The sequence below is a fragment of the Lactuca virosa genome, chromosome 8, assembly GCF_052849685.1.
Source record: "Lactuca virosa cultivar CGN04683 chromosome 8, Lactuca_virosa_CGN04683_v6, whole genome shotgun sequence".
NCBI lineage: Eukaryota > Viridiplantae > Streptophyta > Magnoliopsida > Asterales > Asteraceae > Lactuca > Lactuca virosa.
In genome coordinates this window covers 134855808-134875041 of record NC_136433.1, presented here as the reverse complement: position 1 = coordinate 134875041, position 19234 = coordinate 134855808, and the positions used below count along the sequence as shown (strand labels likewise).

General features: G+C 35.4%; 1 protein-coding gene across 1 annotated transcript; it reads left to right on the top strand.

Moving 5' to 3' along the window:
* The first annotated feature begins 14172 nt into the window (after window positions 1–14172).
* FTSH9 (FTSH protease 9) lies at window positions 14173–18362 on the top strand. Its single transcript, XM_079064263.1, has 13 exons — window positions 14173–15304; window positions 15379–15444; window positions 15545–15679; window positions 15811–15876; window positions 15980–16165; window positions 16233–16319; window positions 16396–16509; window positions 16624–16748; window positions 16839–16947; window positions 17025–17150; window positions 17238–17561; window positions 17649–17772; window positions 17924–18362. Exons 1-13 carry the CDS (start codon window positions 14429–14431, stop codon window positions 18067–18069), a joined length of 2484 nt encoding a protein of 827 aa, XP_078920389.1. The 5' UTR covers window positions 14173–14428; the 3' UTR covers window positions 18070–18362.
* Window positions 18363–19234: the final 872 nt, after the last annotated feature.

Below are 19234 nucleotides of genomic sequence, written 5' to 3'. Positions count from 1 at the left end.
GCCCTAACATATACACAGGACTCATCCTCGCTCCCCGAAAAGCCAAATTCTTTGACTTTCTCATCGAAGCAAAGATTCCATCTGCGAGGTGCTTGTTTCAATCCATAGATGGATTTCTCAAGCTTACACACCTTATTAGGGTACTCTGTACTGACAAAACCCTATGGCTGACTCATGTAAACATCCTCAGCCAACTTTCCATTAAGGAACGCGGTTTTGACATCCATTTGCCATATTTCATAATCATAAAATGCAGCAATGGCTAGCATAATCCTAATATACTTAATCTTTGCCACTGGTGAAAAGGTCTCATCATAATCAACTCCCGAAGTTTGAGAAAAGGCCTTTGCAACCAGTCGCGCCTTATAAGTGTGTACATTACCATCCATTTCGGTCTTCTTCTTGAAGATTCATTTGCACTCGACTGTCTTACGACCTGGTACATTGTCAACCAAGTTCCAAAATTGATTGTCATACATGGATTGTATCTCGCTGTCCATAACCTCTTTCCATTTAGCAGCTTCAGGGCCTGCCATGGCTTCTGTGTAGCTGTTAGGTTCATCCAGACTTACCAGTGTACTATCACTGATAAGCGTATCACCTTCTGCAGTAATATGGAAACCATAGTAATGCTCAGGTGCATTCCTAACTCTCGTAGAACGCCTTAGAGGTATGGGCTCGTCAGTCGGATCAATATGAGTTTCCTCCTCAGGTTGATTACTAGGGTTTGAGGTTCCTTCATCATTTGACTCTTGAATTTCTTCAAGGTCAATTTGCCTCCCACTGTCTCCTTGGCTTATAAATTCTCTCTCATGAAAGACTCCTCTCCTTGCCACAAAGACCACATTCTCAATGGGTCTGTAGAAGAGGTAACCAAAGGATTTCTGTGCGTAGCTGATGAAAATACACCTTTCGCTTCGAGGTTCGAGCTTGTCGTGAGACTCGCGCCTCACGAAAACCTCGCAACCCCAAATCTTGATGTGGTCCAGATTGGGAACTTTTCCGGTCCACATCTCATGAGGTGTTTTGGCAACCTTCTTTGTAGGGACTAGATTAAGGATATGGGCGGCAGTCTCTAAGGCATACCCCCAGAATGAGATTGGTAACGAAGCTCGACTCATCATGGAACGAAACATGTCCAACAAGGTTCGATTGTGCCTCTCAGCCACACCATTCAGTTGTGGTGTCCTAGGAGGTGTCAATTGTGAGACAATCCCACATTCCTTAAGATAGTCAAGGAACTCGATACTAAGATACTCTCCTCCCCGATCGGATCGGAGCATCTTGATGTTCCTGCCCAGTTGATTCTCCACTTCCTGCTTAAACTCTTTGAATTTCTCAAAGGTTTCTGACTTATGCTTGATTAAATAGATATATCCATATCTACTATAATCATCAGTAAAAGTCACATAATACCGATTAGCATCCCTTGTGGCAGTTTTGAAGGGTCCACACACATCAGTGTATATGAGGTCCAGTAAACCCTCACCCCTCTCACAAGTACCAGTGAAGGGTGACTTTGTCATTTTTCCAAGTAAACAAGACTTGTAACTATCATCCGACTTTAGGTCAAATGATTCCAAAACTCCAGCCTTTTGGAGTTGGCCCATGCGCTTCTTGTTAACATGTCCAAGACGACAATGCCACAAGTATGCTTTGTCTAAGCTATTTGAAGAATCAATACACAACACATTATTTCCTAGATTATCTACAACATTCACAACTTCATATACACCATCACAAGGTAATGCTTTAAATTAAAATACATCATTGTAATAAACATTAATAGCACCATTATCATTATCAAATGAAAAGGAAAACCCTTGTTTGTACGAGCCATGAAAGGAAATAGTATTTCTCGCCATTTCAGATGAGTAACAACATTTATTCAAATCTAACATTAACCCATTATTAAGCAATAAAGAATAAACTCCTATCTTGGTAACATGTGATGCTTTCCTATTCCCCATGATTAAGTTTATCTTCCCGTGCTCCACTTTCTCACTTCTTCTTAGGCCCTGCAAATCAATACAAATGTGAATACCACAACCTGTATCAAGCACCCAAGAGTTAGTATGAAATGAGTTATTAGACAATATAGTGTAAATACCTGCATTGGTGGGTTTAACTTTCCTATCTTTTACATCCTGCAAGTATTTGGGGCAGCTTCGCTTCCGGTGCCCCTTTTCATGGCAATAGAAGCACTGTGCTTCCTTTGGGTTTGAAGAAGGAGGAATGGAACCTTTCTTGGTTCCACTTGAAGAGGAGCCATCAAGAGACTTTCCCTTGGTACCCTTCGAAGGGGTCTTCCTCTTCTTCCCCTTTCCCTGCCCAATTGCCAGAACAGGGGTTGTAGTAGGAGTAAGAGTAACAACTGATTTACTTTTAAGACCACTTTCAACGGTCCTTAAAAGTCCTTGAAGCTTACTTAGTGTGACTTCCTCCTTGTTCATATGATAAGTCATACGAAACTGATCATAACTTGGAGGTAAGGAATGGAGAATGATGTCAATCGCCATGTCCTCAGGAAAGTCCACATTAAGCTTCAATAACCGGTCCACGAACCTTTACATTTTCTGCACGTGACCGGTGAGGGGTTCTCCCTCTTTCATCCTAGCTGTTATCATGGAGGAAATGATTTCATACCTCTCCTGACGAGCACTCTGATGGTACCTATCTATCAAATCCTGGTGCATCTCAAAAGGGTAGAAATCTTCATAGGATTTCTGGAGTTCTGCTGTCATTGTGGCCATCATGATGCAAGACACCTTAGTGACATCTTTTTCATGGGTAGTGTACTCAGCAATCTCCTCAAGAGTAGCAGTCGACTCATCGATAACCTTCAGCTCCTTATCGAGGACATACTCTTTGCCCTCATAGCGAGTAATCATTTTGATGTTCCTAATCCATTCATTGAAGTTGGAACCATCAAAAGTGACTTTCCCACACAAATTCATTAGGGAAAAGGAGCCTGTAGGGTTTGAGCCAGTAGCAGTGTTGGAAGACATCTGAAAAGAAAGAAAGACGGGTTTTATTTAGATAAAGAGTCCTTAATAAGTCACCCAAATGAAATATTAAGGCTAGGATCCTACAAACTATTTCATAACTTGGAAGAGGGATGTCGTAATCCAAGCTATAAAATATTTGAAGGAAGGTAAATGACGATTTACCAATTTCCACCATTATAAACGAAATAAATTATTAAGTTTTAATTGGATTTGAAACTCCTAGATCTTTTGAGATACATTGAACTTTCAATGACATGTTTAAATCTCGATTGTGCCCTCTCAAGTTTGTGACTGGGATGCCGAGGATCACAAACAAGGTGTGAATAACCATGCAAATTGACTTGGTACCCTTAATTTTATCACCTAATCGATGTGCCGATTAACCACACGCGCTCCACCGATCTATGATAAAACTTAAGTCACCCTTTGCCACTCTTACTAGTCCTAGTTAGTGTGACGGTTAACCACACGCGCTCCACTAACGACTTGGTAAGGTACAAAGTTTAATTTCATGGGTTAGCACCTATTTCACATTTTCCTAAAGTAACTAAGATTGGGAATTAATAAAGGTTTAGTTACTTTATATTTTCATTATACTTTTAATGAGTATTAAGGTCCTATCCTACCCGTTCGGCTAACGACCCTCCACCAGTCAAGGAAGCGGTGGGTGAGAGTGGACACCCATTAAGTTGTCATTTTATAGGCAACAACCTTATACCCCCCTTATAGACCGGCTTCGTGAATGAGGTGTACTAACGGTAAGACTGACTTATTCTTATACATATATATATAATAATTAAACTTTTAATATTATAAAAGTATAAGGGTTGAATTTTAAACTTTTAAAATTCTAAGGTTCAATTTGGAATTTAAAGTATTAATGTGTGAGACTTTACAAATTCCAAACTTGAGGGCAAGTATTGAAACTATTCAAGACTTTTCATTTCATAACTAATGAGTTTAATGGTCCATTAAAGTGAAGACTCTTCACTTTATGTAACCTCTTATTCTTTAATGACACTTTTAAAGAAGTGACTTTTGGTGATCCATAACTTGAGGACAAGTTATGGACCCCATCATTAGGCATTAAGATCAAGAATCAATTATCAAATAATTCAGCAAATAATTCCTATGATCTAATCATAACTCATAAGAACATGAAGATTCTTATCAAAATTTCAAGAATCATATTAACACATATAAAACATGGAATTTTGATATTAGCCATTGTAAATGGATTAGCATAAGCATTACACCATCTAAAACAAGTTTTAAAACACCAAAACAGTTTAGGGTAATGTTTCTAGTCCATTTCCAACAGCAAAACTCGAAAATTTGCATTCAGGGGCTCCTACTCGTCGAGTGCAAGAACCTACTCGACGAGTAGGATGAATTTACACATGGACTCGTCCATCCCCCCCCCCCCCCATGGACTCGGCGATTCATGCTGCAGAGTGCAGATTTTTAAGCTTTTTCAACAAGTTTGCATCAAGTATCAAGAAAACAAACCTGGCTCTGATACCACTGTTGGGTTTTGAGCATACTAACTCTCCTATGGTGTACATGCAACCCTAGAAACCCTGGATCTATGTTTTCTCTAAAATACATGCAAATTTGATTTCCAAGGTTTACAACCTAACTAGCATGTTATGGGGTACTTGTAATACAAAACTTTAAGTAGAATAACATACCTTTCTTTTGTGGTTGACTGCTTGGAGTTTTAGAGCCTAGCACCAATAGTGTGGATGCCTCAAGTGGTGTCACAAATCACCCAAAACAACTTGGAAATACTTGAGAGAATATGATGCTTGCTAAAATCGGCCCACCCTTGTTTTTCACACACACTAGTGCCAATTCTAGAACCAAGGACCTCCTTATATACTATGGAGGATTAGGGTTACACCCTAATACCCATGACTCTTCATTTACCTAGGATCCATGGGTTAAAAGCTCCATGGACTATCCATGGACTTCCATATACTCTTAGCCCATCCTAAATAAATCTTAGCCCATTACATATATATGCAAGAGTCCATATTTAATTAGTTCCATTTGATCATTGAATTAATTCCATAAATCAATTCTTGATCAACACTAATTAAATAATATTAATATATTATAACAAATAATATATTAATGGATCATAAACATCTTATTCTCAAAAATATATCCATACAAATTGTTAGGTGAAGTGCAACCCAAATGGACCATGTTGGGTCGGGTCAAGTTATACCAAATATAGTTATGGACTTAGACACCTTATCCAACACCCTTCACTAGCTTATCACAACCTCTTATTTATTTGTCTCGCACAACCCTTCACTACCCAATCATATTTTAAGTATGATAAATATATAGTTTAATCAAGTAATAGCTATATCGTATTGCACATATATATTAAGCACAACTAAAAATCACACGTAACATTTAAGAAATTAGATTACTTGTATCTATGCACAAGTTGAAAGTAACTATGCACTCACTTGATAAGGTGAATGACTTGAAATTTAAGCAGCGCTTCGCCTTAGCACTTGGCTTTTCCTTTGATATGACCTAAGTTTAATTATCACTAAGTCTTAGTCTAATATTCTTCGTGAATAATGATATTCTAGATTCCTCAATAATCCTAATGTTTACTGATGTATAGATGATAAGGAGCAACCAGGTAAGAACATATCAGAGGTAGGTTCTGTTTGGTATACAAAGTATACTATTTGGAAATATCACTTAAAAAACCTCACTAAATCTAGCCTAGACATCACCCCCATAAGTAGATCAATAAGTATTTTGACATGGAATCATTGACAAATCTTATTTATAGATTCATAATAACGAATATGAATATAAACATAAGTTACACTTGAATTAAGATAAATGCAGCTTAACTTATAGAGATTTTCTAGCGAAAAGTCGGAAATTGCACTGGCAGAACTACGACCTCGAAAAGCTTCTATTTTTCGGGCTCTCAGAGACCTTAGAGCTTGCTAAAATACCCTAAATACTAGAGAATTTCGAAAATTTCCGATAGATATTGCAGAGAGAGGTTCTGGTGGAGTTAGAAATGAATGAGGGTTGAAAGCTGCTATTTACATAAATTTTTTGCCAGGTGCATGACGTGCTTTTAGAGGCGTGTCGTGCGCTTCGATGACGTCGATCCTCTACCCTGCTGCCACGTGTTAAATTATGGGTGGTCTGTGTCGCTACTTCTAGAAGCGCTTGTGCGCCGCACACACACGGATTTTCAATTTTTTTTTAAATTCATATCATTCTCATATTGGCTCCGTTTTCGACGTTCTTCACATCCATGTGTAGCTATCGACGAGTACTACAACTTTCATTTAAACTCTATGGGCTAATTCTCATTCTATTTTTAAAGTTATAATTTTAACAGACTTAGACTGTAAAAGTCCGCATAAAAATCATAACTCTTTAATACGACATCCATTCTCGACTGTCTTTATATCGATGGAATCCTATTCACGATATATTCAACTCTCGTTTAGATTGTTTTGCCTAACAATCAACCGATTTAAATTTTGATTTCTGTGTCGCATACTGTTACGCTGAAACTTTGAAAAATCATAACTTCCTTATATGAAGTCATATTTGGACGTTCTCTATATGCATGCTATCGCTTTTACAGTTACTACGACTTTCGTTTATATTACTTAGGCTAATAGCCAATCTATCACTGACTCACTATTCACGACACACATGACTATGTCGGTTTAGCTGTGAAGCTTCGAAGAAACATAACTTCTTCATACGAAGTCGGATTTAAATGCTCCTTATATCACTGAGATAGTCATTAAAACTACTACATCTTTAGCTAAGATTTGTTTATTATATCTTAAATGCGTAGTCCAAATCTGCGGACGCTACAAATAACTCTTTGGCATACAAGATCTTTCAGTCAAATAGTTGTTATGTGCTATTTTAGGAAAGGGATTAATGTTTTGAAGGTTATGTATGTGTAACATCCATAAAATTCAAGTCAATTTAAAACTTTTTCAAGCATTCAAAAACCCTTATTTATTACAAAATGTTTTCAAAATGGTTTCATATCAGAGTATCCCAGAAATCAAAATCATAAATGTGAGGAGGTTTCGGGCTCTTAACAGCAGTGTATCGGCCCGACAGTCGAAGAAGTCTGTATTTTGTATCTCTTGTGTGTTTATGGAATTGTTATCACCAAAGGTTGAATAGATTGTTCGATGGATAAGTGTCATGATTTTAGCAATCGACTCAGTTCAGGAGGTCTGTCAGGGAGTCAGACCAATTCAATACCCAAGTTCATATATATATATATATATATATATATATATATATATATATATATATATATATATATATATATATATATATATATATATATATATATGGCTGAGTCTTTGCATGGGATTATGGGTTGTTCTTCTTCTGGTTGGCAATTTCTGTTTGGGTCTGATTGTTTTGGGAATGTCGTTTTATGTACAAAATTTTCCGGGTGCATTCCTCAAGTGTTGTTTTTTTATGAGTGTTAGTAAGGAGCGATTTCGAGGACGAAATCTAATTTAAGTGGAGGAGAGTTGTAACATCCGGTTTTCGTTTATTTATTTCTATGAAGGAAATTAAATTAATTAATTATTTGAATATTAGATGGCAACAATCTCATCAATACGGTTATAAATTAAAACCCTAATGATTCTCTAATTAAATATAATTATTCTTTAATTTAATTTCCTTCATAGAAATAAATAAACGAAAACCGGATGTTACAACTCTCCCCCACTTAAATTATATTTCTTCCTCGAAATCGCTCCTTACTAACACTCATAACAAAACAACACTTGAGGAATGCATCCAAAAATTCTGTACATAAAACGACCTTCCCAAAACAATCAGACCCAAACAGAAACTGCCAACCAGAAGAAGAACAACCCATAATCCCATGCAAAGACCCAGTCATATATATCCGAACTTGGGTATCGAATTGGTTTGACTCCCTGACAGAACTCCTGAACTGAGTCGATTGCTAAAATCATGACACTTATCCATCGAAAAATCTATTCAACCTTTGGTGATAACAATTCCATAAACACACAAGAGATACAAAATACATACTTCCTCGACTGTCGGGCCGATAGACTGCTACTAAGAGCCCGAAACCTCCTCACATTTATGATTTTGATTTCTAGGATACTCTGATATGAAACAATTTTGAAAACATTTTGTAATAAATAATGGTTTTTGAATTCTTGAAAAAGTTTTAAATTGGCTTGAATTTTATGGATGTTACACTATGGAAGTTTTATTATTATGATGAAATAAAATCTAGGAAAAGGGTTAGATGTTTTAAAGGTTATATACGAAAGTTGTATTATTATGATGAAATGAAAATGGTGTTTATGTTTCTTGGTTATGTACTTGTGTTTAGATCTAGCCTAATAATGTTACGTCATGCACTAAATTAAATCTACAATAAAGTAAGAGTATCTTTAATGCGAATTTTTTGTAAAGGCTTTTACCGTTTGAATAGGTCATTTAAAAAATTATGACCTCTTAGAAAAAAGTTTTTAACCCTATATTTCATTCTCAAAAGATAAAAAATCTTTATACAAATTTATATGCATTAGGATAAAAGATTTTTTAAAGATTTTTTTTATTAATTTGTTAGCAGACAATCTAGTTGACAAATAAAATAAGTATTTATAAAGACTTGTGCATTTGTATATGCTCTAAGTATTCCTTAAAAGGTGTCAAAATAGATCATTCTTTCAAAAACAATCATAGGTACCTTAAAAAACTAACCAATGTCCATTGTTTAACAACTACCAAACCAATATCATTGTCGAACAAGCACCAAACCAAAAGCATATAGTTAAACAACAACCAAACCAAAAGCATATAGTTAAACAACAACCAAACCAAAATCATAAGTATAAACATACACCGAACCCATACTGTCAACTTAAAAACCAACTTTCAAATTGAAGACGCCTTCTCTTTTCCTTTTTCACAACTTTTCCTGTTTTTGCTTGAACTTTCACCTAGTACACCTTGTCCCTTTCATCTCTTAGAGTTGTGTACTTGATTATGACACTTGCTGGAGGTAATTGTAATTGATTTATTAATATTTTGTTGGGATTGGCTACTAATAACCTCTTGAGTTCTTGTCCTCATTTTTTAGCCTCACAACATACTATTAACAACTATTAGTCACGATACTAGCAAATTCTTGTTATCAACAAAGTTACGTTAGAATCACCAACCCGCTTGTGATGTAATGGTGTGGTAATAATATAGATACAATTAGATGTGGGCCATATGCTTTTTCCATTTATATGATAAATCGTGAAGGTGTACATTTCCTTCAATGTTTTGAACCAGCAACAATGATCAACCGATGTATCTGGACGTTCGAATTTTTTTTCCATTATCTAGTATATCACAAATAATAGTAACCAATATCATTGTCGAACAAGCACCAAACCAAAAGCATATAGTTAAACAACAACCAAACCAAAATCATAAGTATAAACATACACCAAACCCATACTTTCAACTTAAAAACCAACTTTCAAATTGAAGACACCTTCTCTTTTCCTTTTTCACAACTTTTCTTGTTTTTGCTTGAACTTTCACATGGTACACCTTGTACCTTTCATCTCCTAGAGTTGTGTACTTGATTATGACACTTGCTGGAGGTAATTGTAATTGATTTATTAATATTTTGTTGGGATTGGCTACTAATAACCTCTTGAGTTCTTGTCCTCATTTTTTAGCCTCACAACATAATATTAACAACTATTAGTCACGATACTAGCAAATTCTTGCTATCAATAAAGTTACGTTAGAATCACCAACCCGCTTGTGATGTAATGGTGTGGTAATAATATAGATACAATTAGATGTGAGCCATATGCTTTTTCCATTTATATGATAAATCGTGAAGGTGTACATTTCCTTCCATGTTTTGAACCAACAACAATGATCAACCGATGTATCTGGACGTTCGACTTTTTTTTTTTCCATTATATAGTATATCACAAATAATAGTAACCGTATGTTTTGTGACATCCCCAAAATGTGACCATTCTTTAAAACATTTTATGTTTTTTATTAAAGGTAAAATCTTTATTCAACAATGGAAATTCGCATACTAAAAGAAATTTTTTCAAAACATTTATTATTTTAAAACCTCATGGAGTGTCAAACTGTAGTTCAAATCATAAGTAAAAGTATAAACAAAATAGCCAAATAAATTACATTTATTGTAAGTCTATGTCGTGAAATTTCCAAATCTCTCATGTAAGGTCACACCTTATGATCTGATGAGTCAAGTTCAAGTCGAAATCAAGAACCAATCAAGTTAAATATGAAGAGTTGATAAAAGACAAAGAAGATGTGTAATATACTGAGATTGATCTCTCGATAATGGAATCATAGGGGTAAGCTTGGATTTTTTGTCCATAATGGAGCTTACCGCGTTTACTGGACGAGTTTGGAAAAAATGAGGGGTTGGTCAAGCTAAGTTTTTATAAACGAATTTCCGTGAAATTATTTAAAAAAACACTATTTACACAAATTTAAATCGACGTAAAAATTATTTACTCAAACTTGATTTGACTTATTAAATATCAATTTTGAATCTGCAATAAAGGTATTGAGACTGTTGTCTAGGTAGTGATTTAATTGGAGCTTTCTTGTTGTGAAATCTGATCATGTAAGAAAAAAAAGAGTGAAATATTTTTAGTTCAGCTTTTTAATTTAATTTATTTGAAGTTCTTTTTTGGTCATCTACATCTTTCCATTTGTTTATAATGTTTAATATTTTTATTACTTGAGGGCAAGTAAGGTTCAAGCTTGGGGAGATTTGATAGATGCCATTTTATGCATCTTTTAGGGTAGTTTTTTATTATCATTTAGCATCATAATTTGTAGATTTGCATGTCATTTGTTTAAATAATGTTCAGCTCATGTTTTTTTTTATCAAAATTCCCGTACTGCTAGCATTTTATGTGTTGTTTTCAGATAAATCGAACGGAGCGGTGCTTTGGGAGCAGTTGGATGCATGTTTGGAGCTTAAATGGATTTGGATTTGAAGAAGGATGCTAAGGAATAACCTGGAGTGCTTTAACTGAAGAATCATATCCAAAACGAGCCAGAAACTCAAATCTACGATCATATTTTCTGTGTCTATGATTGTATAAATGCCTCGAAGTTTTGTAGAGCCAAAATAAGTCATTTGGATGCCATATGAGAAGAAATACCAATATATGCGATCACATAAGCAGTATATGCGATCGTATTTATTTGAGGCGACTCACGAAACTTCAGAAATAGCATCGTACTTCATTTTAAACGCAATCCTGGAAAAAAAAATACAAAAATCTACGATTGCATAAACCTAATCTGCGATCGCATTTTTGTCCTGACATTCTAAAAATGTTGAAAATAACATCGTAAATCATTTAAGGGTAAATCTGAAAAAAAAACCCTCAAAAACTGCGATCACATTTATGCCTTCTACGATCTCATTTTTCGCCGACTTTATCCGGAAGCTTCTGTCTTGCATATAAATAAGACCCTCATAATCAGATTCGAAGGTTAGACGGTTCCAGACGACGAAAATCACTTCTGAAGGTGATTTCTGATACCTTTCAGTGATTTCTGAAGATTTGAAGGTTGTGAATCATCTCATACAATTAGTTTAGAATATTATTTAGTTTGTTTTTCTTTCTACTAGTTTAGATTCGTTTTTAGCCATGTCTGGCTAAAACCCTAGTTTTCAGTTCTGCATAGACTAGTACTTTTCATGCGATTAGTTATCAGATCTGTTTTCTTTTTGTGTTTCTATCTTGATTTTTCACTTTTGAACTTAATGAACGTTTGATTTTTAATTCTTGTTAGTCTAATCACCTAGCTAGCGTTTTATCATTCCAGTCAATCAGTTAATAGAATCCGTAATTGTTCTTGTCAACTGGTAATAAATAACAAATATCAAATTGGCTTCGTGTTTGGGATTTGACACCGGTATAAACTACAAAATTCATATCTTTACGCTTCTGAGCTTGTGAGAAGTATTAGGTATTGCTGGGAATTTTACACAGAACTTAATGCAACTTTTTTTATTTTAATTAAGAGCTTATTTAATTAGACAATAAAAAGTTATGGTTAAATGAAGAGTTTGTTTTGGTTAATTTAACTAGGTAAAAGAGATTATACTAGAGTTTGTTAGTTTTTCTCAGTACCACCTTAGATAGAACGCATTCTGAATAACCAGATCTGGACTGATTGCATGATTAGGAAAGTCGCAGCAGAACTGAATTCGTTTTTATCATTGAGTTTTATTTAGTTTATTTTCACTTCAATTTTTAGTTTTTAGTTTAATTCAAAAACCCCCTTTTATGATTTCTCTTTTATTGACTAGAATGTACCTAATGAAAAAATGCATTAACCGTTAGGATGTGTTCCTGAGGATTCGACCCTGCTTCCCCATGCTATATTATTAGTGCAATCAACATTGAAACTTTATTTGCTTAATATGCCCGCGATAGCGTGTTAACATACACATATAAATTTCAAGACTGAAGTTGGTATCAAAGCCCTTGTTTGAGGGATCTGGATGACACTCGTGCGATTCCAAACTCAAACTAGGATCCGAGAAATTTATACAAACCTTTTGGAAAAAAATTTATACAACCTTTTGTGGAGAAGAAAGATTTCACAAACCTTTTACAAAATAATTTTATACAAACCTCTTCCACCTTGTTCTCCTACCATATCTTCGAACAAGTAGCAACACAAACAATAAGCTTTGTTCTTTTTAATGTTGTACTCTAACCATTTAAATTCACCAAACCCTTCAACAACGAAACATCTTAGCTTCTTACCAAAAACCTTTGATGAGAAATCATGCCCCTTTGGTTAACAATGTCCTTTAGTCAAAATACCATCCTTTCATCCCTTTGATTAGGGTGATAAGATGTAATTTTTGGCCTATCCCTAGGGTCCGAAGGAAGATCATTTAAATTGAAAGTTGTTGGAATTTGTGCTATTTGGCTTTGTGGAAGTGGAACTTATGGTCTTTAAGTAGGTTTATTAGGTTATAAAACTTGTGGTCTTATGCTTTTGTGGAACTCGTGGGCTTTCATTAGAGTTATATCTTTCGGAAGGTCCACCACCAGTGTCATCTCCAACATATAATTGTCTTTTAAAAACATGCTAATGGAACCTTACAGTGAAAATATTTCAACTTTTCAACTAAAAACTTGATTTCAAGTTTCAACAACAAATTATAACTAACTATTAACCCTAAGTCCTTTATTAAATAAACATAATTGTTAATTTTTAGTTTTTCAACACAATGACAAATAATGAAAATTTAAAATAATCTAATAATAAGTAATATGATTAAGTTGCCTACTTGTTTCATTATGATAGGTGGCTTTGTTGGCCAGAGAGCATGTATCCGGAAGCCTGTTGCATCAAGTCGACTACAAGAGTTGAAGAGCAACAGAGCAACATTTGTCTTATGTTTCCCCCCTTTCGACTTTGACCAACAAAAGATTAATGTGGGCTGCATCTTATTTTCTTACATGAATGGATGTACAAAGGAAGTTGAAGTGTTGGATTAATGATGAATTGAAGCTCTGAGTGGTTGTAGATGATGGTTGCATATGTGTGACGGTTGTTGAAGGCCATAATTTCTCAGGTTGCTTCCGTCGGTGAGAATCACCAAACCTCGTCCGCCTCATATTCCCTCTCTCCAGGGAGCTTTGGTTTCTTCTATGTTTTGCAATTGAACAAACACAAACACACAAAACCAGAATATATATCCCGAGATACTTCGGACATGAGCGGTCATGGAGGGGAGATAGTAGAATGTGGAGAAGATGACTGTCTTTTCTTTTGTGGAGGTTTACATCAAGCAAAAGCATTATTAAACACCTATAAATAGGAACTTAGAATGGTCATAATTGAAAATAGATAAAATTGTATAATTCTATCATGAAGCTATTGACCGAACTTTCATTCATAAACATATACTATGAGGACTTCTAAACCAAACAATGAGATTTTCTAGCTGTGACACCGATAGGTTTGTTAAGATAGGATTCTCTTAATAATCGTTTAATTTTAATTTTATCTTTATCAATTTCAGCCCATTTTTATCTATATTGTCTGTTTTGGCCGGTGTCTACAAAAACAGCAAGGAAAAACGAAGGCAGAAAGTTCAATGGTCCACAAACCTTCCTCAACCTCCATCCTCTCTCTCCCTCTGAAATAATTGTAATCCTGATCCATACCCAAAACCAGATTTTCCATACCTTTCATAATTCACTAGCAGACACTATATGTAAAGCCTTCTTCCTTATATTTTTTCTTGATTTTAGTTTTAAACATTTCAGCGACGCTCTAGGGCATCAATCAATAAGATGGCAGCTATTGAAACGCTACGACCTATAATTCACGGTCAAATCCATTTAAACTCTTCGAATTACAACCCAAAATACTCATACAGGTGCACCTCCTTCCGCGAAAGATTTCGTGTTGTACATGAAAAGTCGAATGCTTTTGTTACCAAATCGTCATTATCCATTCGCCCAGCCACCAATTTGTACAGAGAATCTAGGGTTTCCAATTTTAATTCATGGGGCGGAGGGTTAGGGTTTCTGAAGATGAATAAAAGTTGTAGAGGAAGGAATAAATTGGGTGTGAATAATAGTTCCTGCGAACATGATACAGAATCTTCGGGGCAGAAGAGCGAGAGTGAGAGCAATAAAGTGAGTAAGAAGAGAGAGAAGGGGGAGAAGAAGGGAAAGGGTGGATGGGGGTGGGGGTGGGGGAAAGGCGGTGGCAAATGGAGATGGCAACCGATAATTCAAGCACAAGAAATCGGTGTGTTGTTGTTGCAGTTAGGGATTGTTATGTTTGTCATGAGATTGCTTCGGCCAGGTCTTCCATTGCCAGGGTCGGAGCCTAGGGTTCCGACCACATTCGTGAGCGTTCCATACAGTGATTTCTTAACTAAAGTCAGTACCAATCAGGTGCAAAAGGTGGAGGTTGATGGAGTTCATATAATGTTTAAGCTGAAACAAGAACAAGGTACCCCAGAAAGTGACATTAGTAGTAGTCTAAGTAAAATGCAGGATTCAGAGTTGTTGTTAAGGAGTGTGGCACCTACAAAGAGGATTGTGTACACAACAACCCGCCCTAATGATATCAAGACTCCTTATGAAAAGATGCTTGAAAATGATGTGGAATTCGGGTCTCCTGATAAGAGGTCTGGTGGCTTCTTGAACTCTGCTTTGGTAAGTTTGGATTTTAGGTTGCTTTAGACATCAAACATGGAAACAAACAGCTAATGGTTCAATTATGTTCACAGATAGCATTGTTTTATGTAGCTGTGTTGGCAGGGTTACTTTCCAGATTCCCTGTAAACTTTTCTCAGGTAGGTTAACTCTACACATTATTTAATTATTTCTTCACATGTTATAATTTCTTTTCTCAGTGAAAAGTGACATTCACTTCTTTTCATAATTCATACACAGCAATCTCCTGGTCAACTTAGAAACCGCAAGTCAAGTGGTTCTGGTGGGTCAAAAGTCAACGACCAAGGGGAAGTAGTTATGTTTTCTGATGTTGCTGGTGTTGATGAGGCCAAAGAGGAGCTTGAGGAAATTGTAGTAAGTTCATTGTGCTTATAGCATGTAATAAGGATTTAAAATTATTGTTGATGACACGTACATAGTAATAGTATAACACTTACTCCAAAGACACATATCATTTATCCTTGTAATTTTTCTACTGAATTCAGGAATTTCTGAGAAATCCAGATAGATATATACGACTTGGTGCTCGCCCACCTCGTGGTGTCCTTCTGGTGAGTTTCAAAACCCTAATTCACAAGTTCTTACATTCTGTTTCAACGAGGGGTAAATTTGTAAAATGGCTTCGTGGGTATGTTAATGTATCTTATCTTACAGGTTGGTCTTCCTGGGACAGGTAAGACACTTTTAGCAAAAGCTGTAGCAGGTGAAGCTGAAGTCCCATTCATAAGCTGCTCAGCTAGTGAGTTTGTAGAGCTTTATGTTGGCATGGGAGCTTCACGTGTTCGTGATCTCTTTGCAAGGGCAAAAAAGGAAGCTCCATCAATCATATTTATAGATGAGGTTCAAATATAAAATATTTTTCATTTTCTAATTATCTCTTTTATTAAACTTTTAAAAATCTTTGCAGATTGATGCTGTGGCCAAGAGTCGCGATGGCAGATTCCGTATTGTCAGTAATGATGAAAGAGAACAGACTTTAAACCAGTTGCTCACTGTATGTTTTAATAACTCAAACTTTTATATATTTATTTATTTATTTATAAATGGTAATTTAATTTATGTTTTTTTAGGAAATGGATGGTTTTGATAGTAATTCTGCTGTGATTGTTCTTGGAGCAACAAACCGTGCTGATGTACTGGATCCGGCCCTTCGTCGACCAGGGAGATTTGATCGTGTGGTTATGGTCTGTCTTCTTCTCCCTTTTGGTATTTATTTATCTCTCTAATAGTTTTATATTTATAATTATTTAAAAAAAAAGAATAGCATAAATGCTAACTTAAGTTTTTTGTTATTTTAGGTAGAAACACCGGATAGGGTTGGAAGACAAGCTATTTTGAATGTGCATGTTTCCAAGAAAGAGCTCCCCTTGGGAGAGGATGTTGACCTTGCTAAAATTGCTTCCATGACCACTGGTTTCACCGGGTAATAAAAAAAAATCATCTTTTTTTTTATTTCCAAAACTACCCTTGATCTTATTTTTTTTGAAATACATTTTTTTGGGTTGGTGTACAGGGCAGACCTTGCTAATTTAGTAAATGAAGCGGCTTTGTTGGCAGGGAGACAAAGTAAACTAGTGGTGGAGAAAATGGACTTTATCCAAGCAGTGGAGCGTTCAATTGCTGTAATTATCTTTTTTTTTTCTTGTAAAATAATTTTTTTTTATCTGCAGTATATGATTTATTTTTTGATAAAAAACAGGGGATTGAAAAGAAAACAGCCAAGTTACAAGGCACTGAGAAAGCAGTGGTGGCTCGACATGAAGCTGGTCATGCAGTGGTAGGCACAGCTGTTTCTAAACTTCTTGCAGGGCAACCAAGGGTTGAGGTAAAGATTTTTATCATGGAATGGAATTGCGAATTCCAATTCCAATTGAGTAATGATAACTATTTTTCATGTTTTGTTTTGTATCAGAAACTAAGCATACTACCAAGGTCAGGAGGGGCATTGGGATTCACTTACACCCCTCCAACAACAGAGGACAGATATTTACTTTTTGTGGATGAGTTAAGAGGGCGCTTAGTCACCCTTCTTGGAGGACGTGCAGCTGAAGAGATTATTTACTCGGGTCGCGTGTCAACAGGTGCACTTGATGACATACGCAGGGCTACAGACATGGCATACAAAGCTATTGCTGAATATGGTCTCAATCCCACCATAGGTCCTATTTCATTGTCAACACTTTCAAATGGTGGAATGGATGATTCCAGTGGATCAATGGGTTTTGGAAGGGATCAGGTTTTCCTTTTTATCTTTTTTTTAATGGTGAATCTAGTTCTTTACTTTTTGGAAAAAAGTAAAGAGCATTTTGAACATGATTTATAGGGGCATTTAGTGGATCTTGTTCAAAGAGAAGTTAAGTTGATGCTTCAATCAGCACTTGATGTGGCGCTTTCTGTCATGCGTGCTAATCCCACTGTTTTGGAGGGGCTTGGTGCTTATCTTGAAGGTAATTAGTTCCCTTTACCCCTCCCCCATTCATATAGATGAAGGGTAAAATGGTCATTTAGTCTCATTCAGATGGTTTAAAAGGAATTGGACTTTGTGTGTACAAAACTTATTGAAGTAATGTTTTTTTTTTTTTGGGGTGCTACTTATAGAAAAAGAGAAAGTGGAAGGGGAAGAGTTGCAAGAATGGTTAAAGTTGGTGGTTGCACCGGAAGAGCTTGCGGATTTTGTTAGAGGCACGGAAAAGACGTTTCTGCCCCTACAGTCATCGGCACCTGATCTAAAGCAACTACTGTAACACCAAATGATCCCTAGACATTCCAAACACACCCTTCCTCTATCTGCAACTTTGTATATTACAAAAAAGTCAGGTAATTTAGATATAACATATACAGTTCCTCATGTTCAAATAGTTGCAGATTTTGGCATTGCATTATGTTGTAGATTCTTGGAATTTATAAAATTTGTTTTGGGTCAATTTTTAGCCGATCCCAACTTGTTTGGGGGTGGAAAAGCTCTTGTTGTATGTAAACAACTCACAATTGTAATAACTAATAACTTGTAACAATAAAATCAAAAGCTCTTAATGCATAGATGATGTTAGTAAGAGTTACTCTTAAAAGATTAGGCAGCAACTGAAGAAGATTAAAGAGAAGCATATTAGTCTAAATCAAGCTTAAAGTAAGGTGGTATGTTATGTGATTTATTTGGTGAATACATGACACCAAGAAGAATCTAATATAAGTGTATAACACATTGTAATGTTTCATTTGCACAAAATGATGTTACCATTATATGGAAAATATATATGTTTTATGGCATGTTTTAATGTTAACATGCGTTTAACACATGGTGTATAAAAGTTTTATGCATGTTAAGTATCACGATTTAATATCGTACGCATGATATATGGAATGATTTGACATCTTGCAAACAGAACTTGTGTGACAACCTTACATGAATCTTGAGGTTAGTGAACTTCCTAAGAGATTGACATATTTACATGTAGCTATGAGAACGTAAAAAAAGTGTTTTTTTATGAATAAAAAATGTTTACAAAGAATGGATTTATAGGTTATTCTTGCATTAAATTTGATTAAATGTTTATGAAAAATGCTAAATCGTAAAATAATTACTACTTGCTAAAAGCCTAAATATTTCATATACGTGGTTGGAAAGGTGTTGGTAGCTATATTTAAGAAGCTACATGTTTTGTGGGTTCTAAGTCGGCACCCACGGCTTGGAGGTGTGTCACTTATTTATTTTTTATGTAGATGATTCTATATTTTTATTTTATTTGTCTGTTGATAATGTTTGATCTTTGGTTAGAATTCTTAGATTTTTTTTTTGTTCTTCGGTCTTAAAATCAATTTGCACAAATGTAAATTAAATGGAGTGAGTTAATTTAGAGAATGTTAAAAGTGTTTATGGGTCTTATACCCGCTCACCTATTTGGTTTCCTT

What these genes read in the sequence shown, in the direction of transcription:
- FTSH9 (XM_079064263.1), top strand. Translation starts at nt 14,429, where the DNA reads ATGGCAGCTATTGAAACGCTACGACCTATAATTCACGGTCAAATCCAT. An exon ending in CACCTCGTGGTGTCCTTCTG is followed by an intron (nt 15,877 to 15,979) that starts GTGAGTTTCAAA and finishes CTTATCTTACAG; the next exon opens with GTTGGTCTTCCTGGGACAGG. An exon ending in TGGGTTTTGGAAGGGATCAG is followed by an intron (nt 17,562 to 17,648) that starts GTTTTCCTTTTT and finishes CATGATTTATAG; the next exon opens with GGGCATTTAGTGGATCTTGT.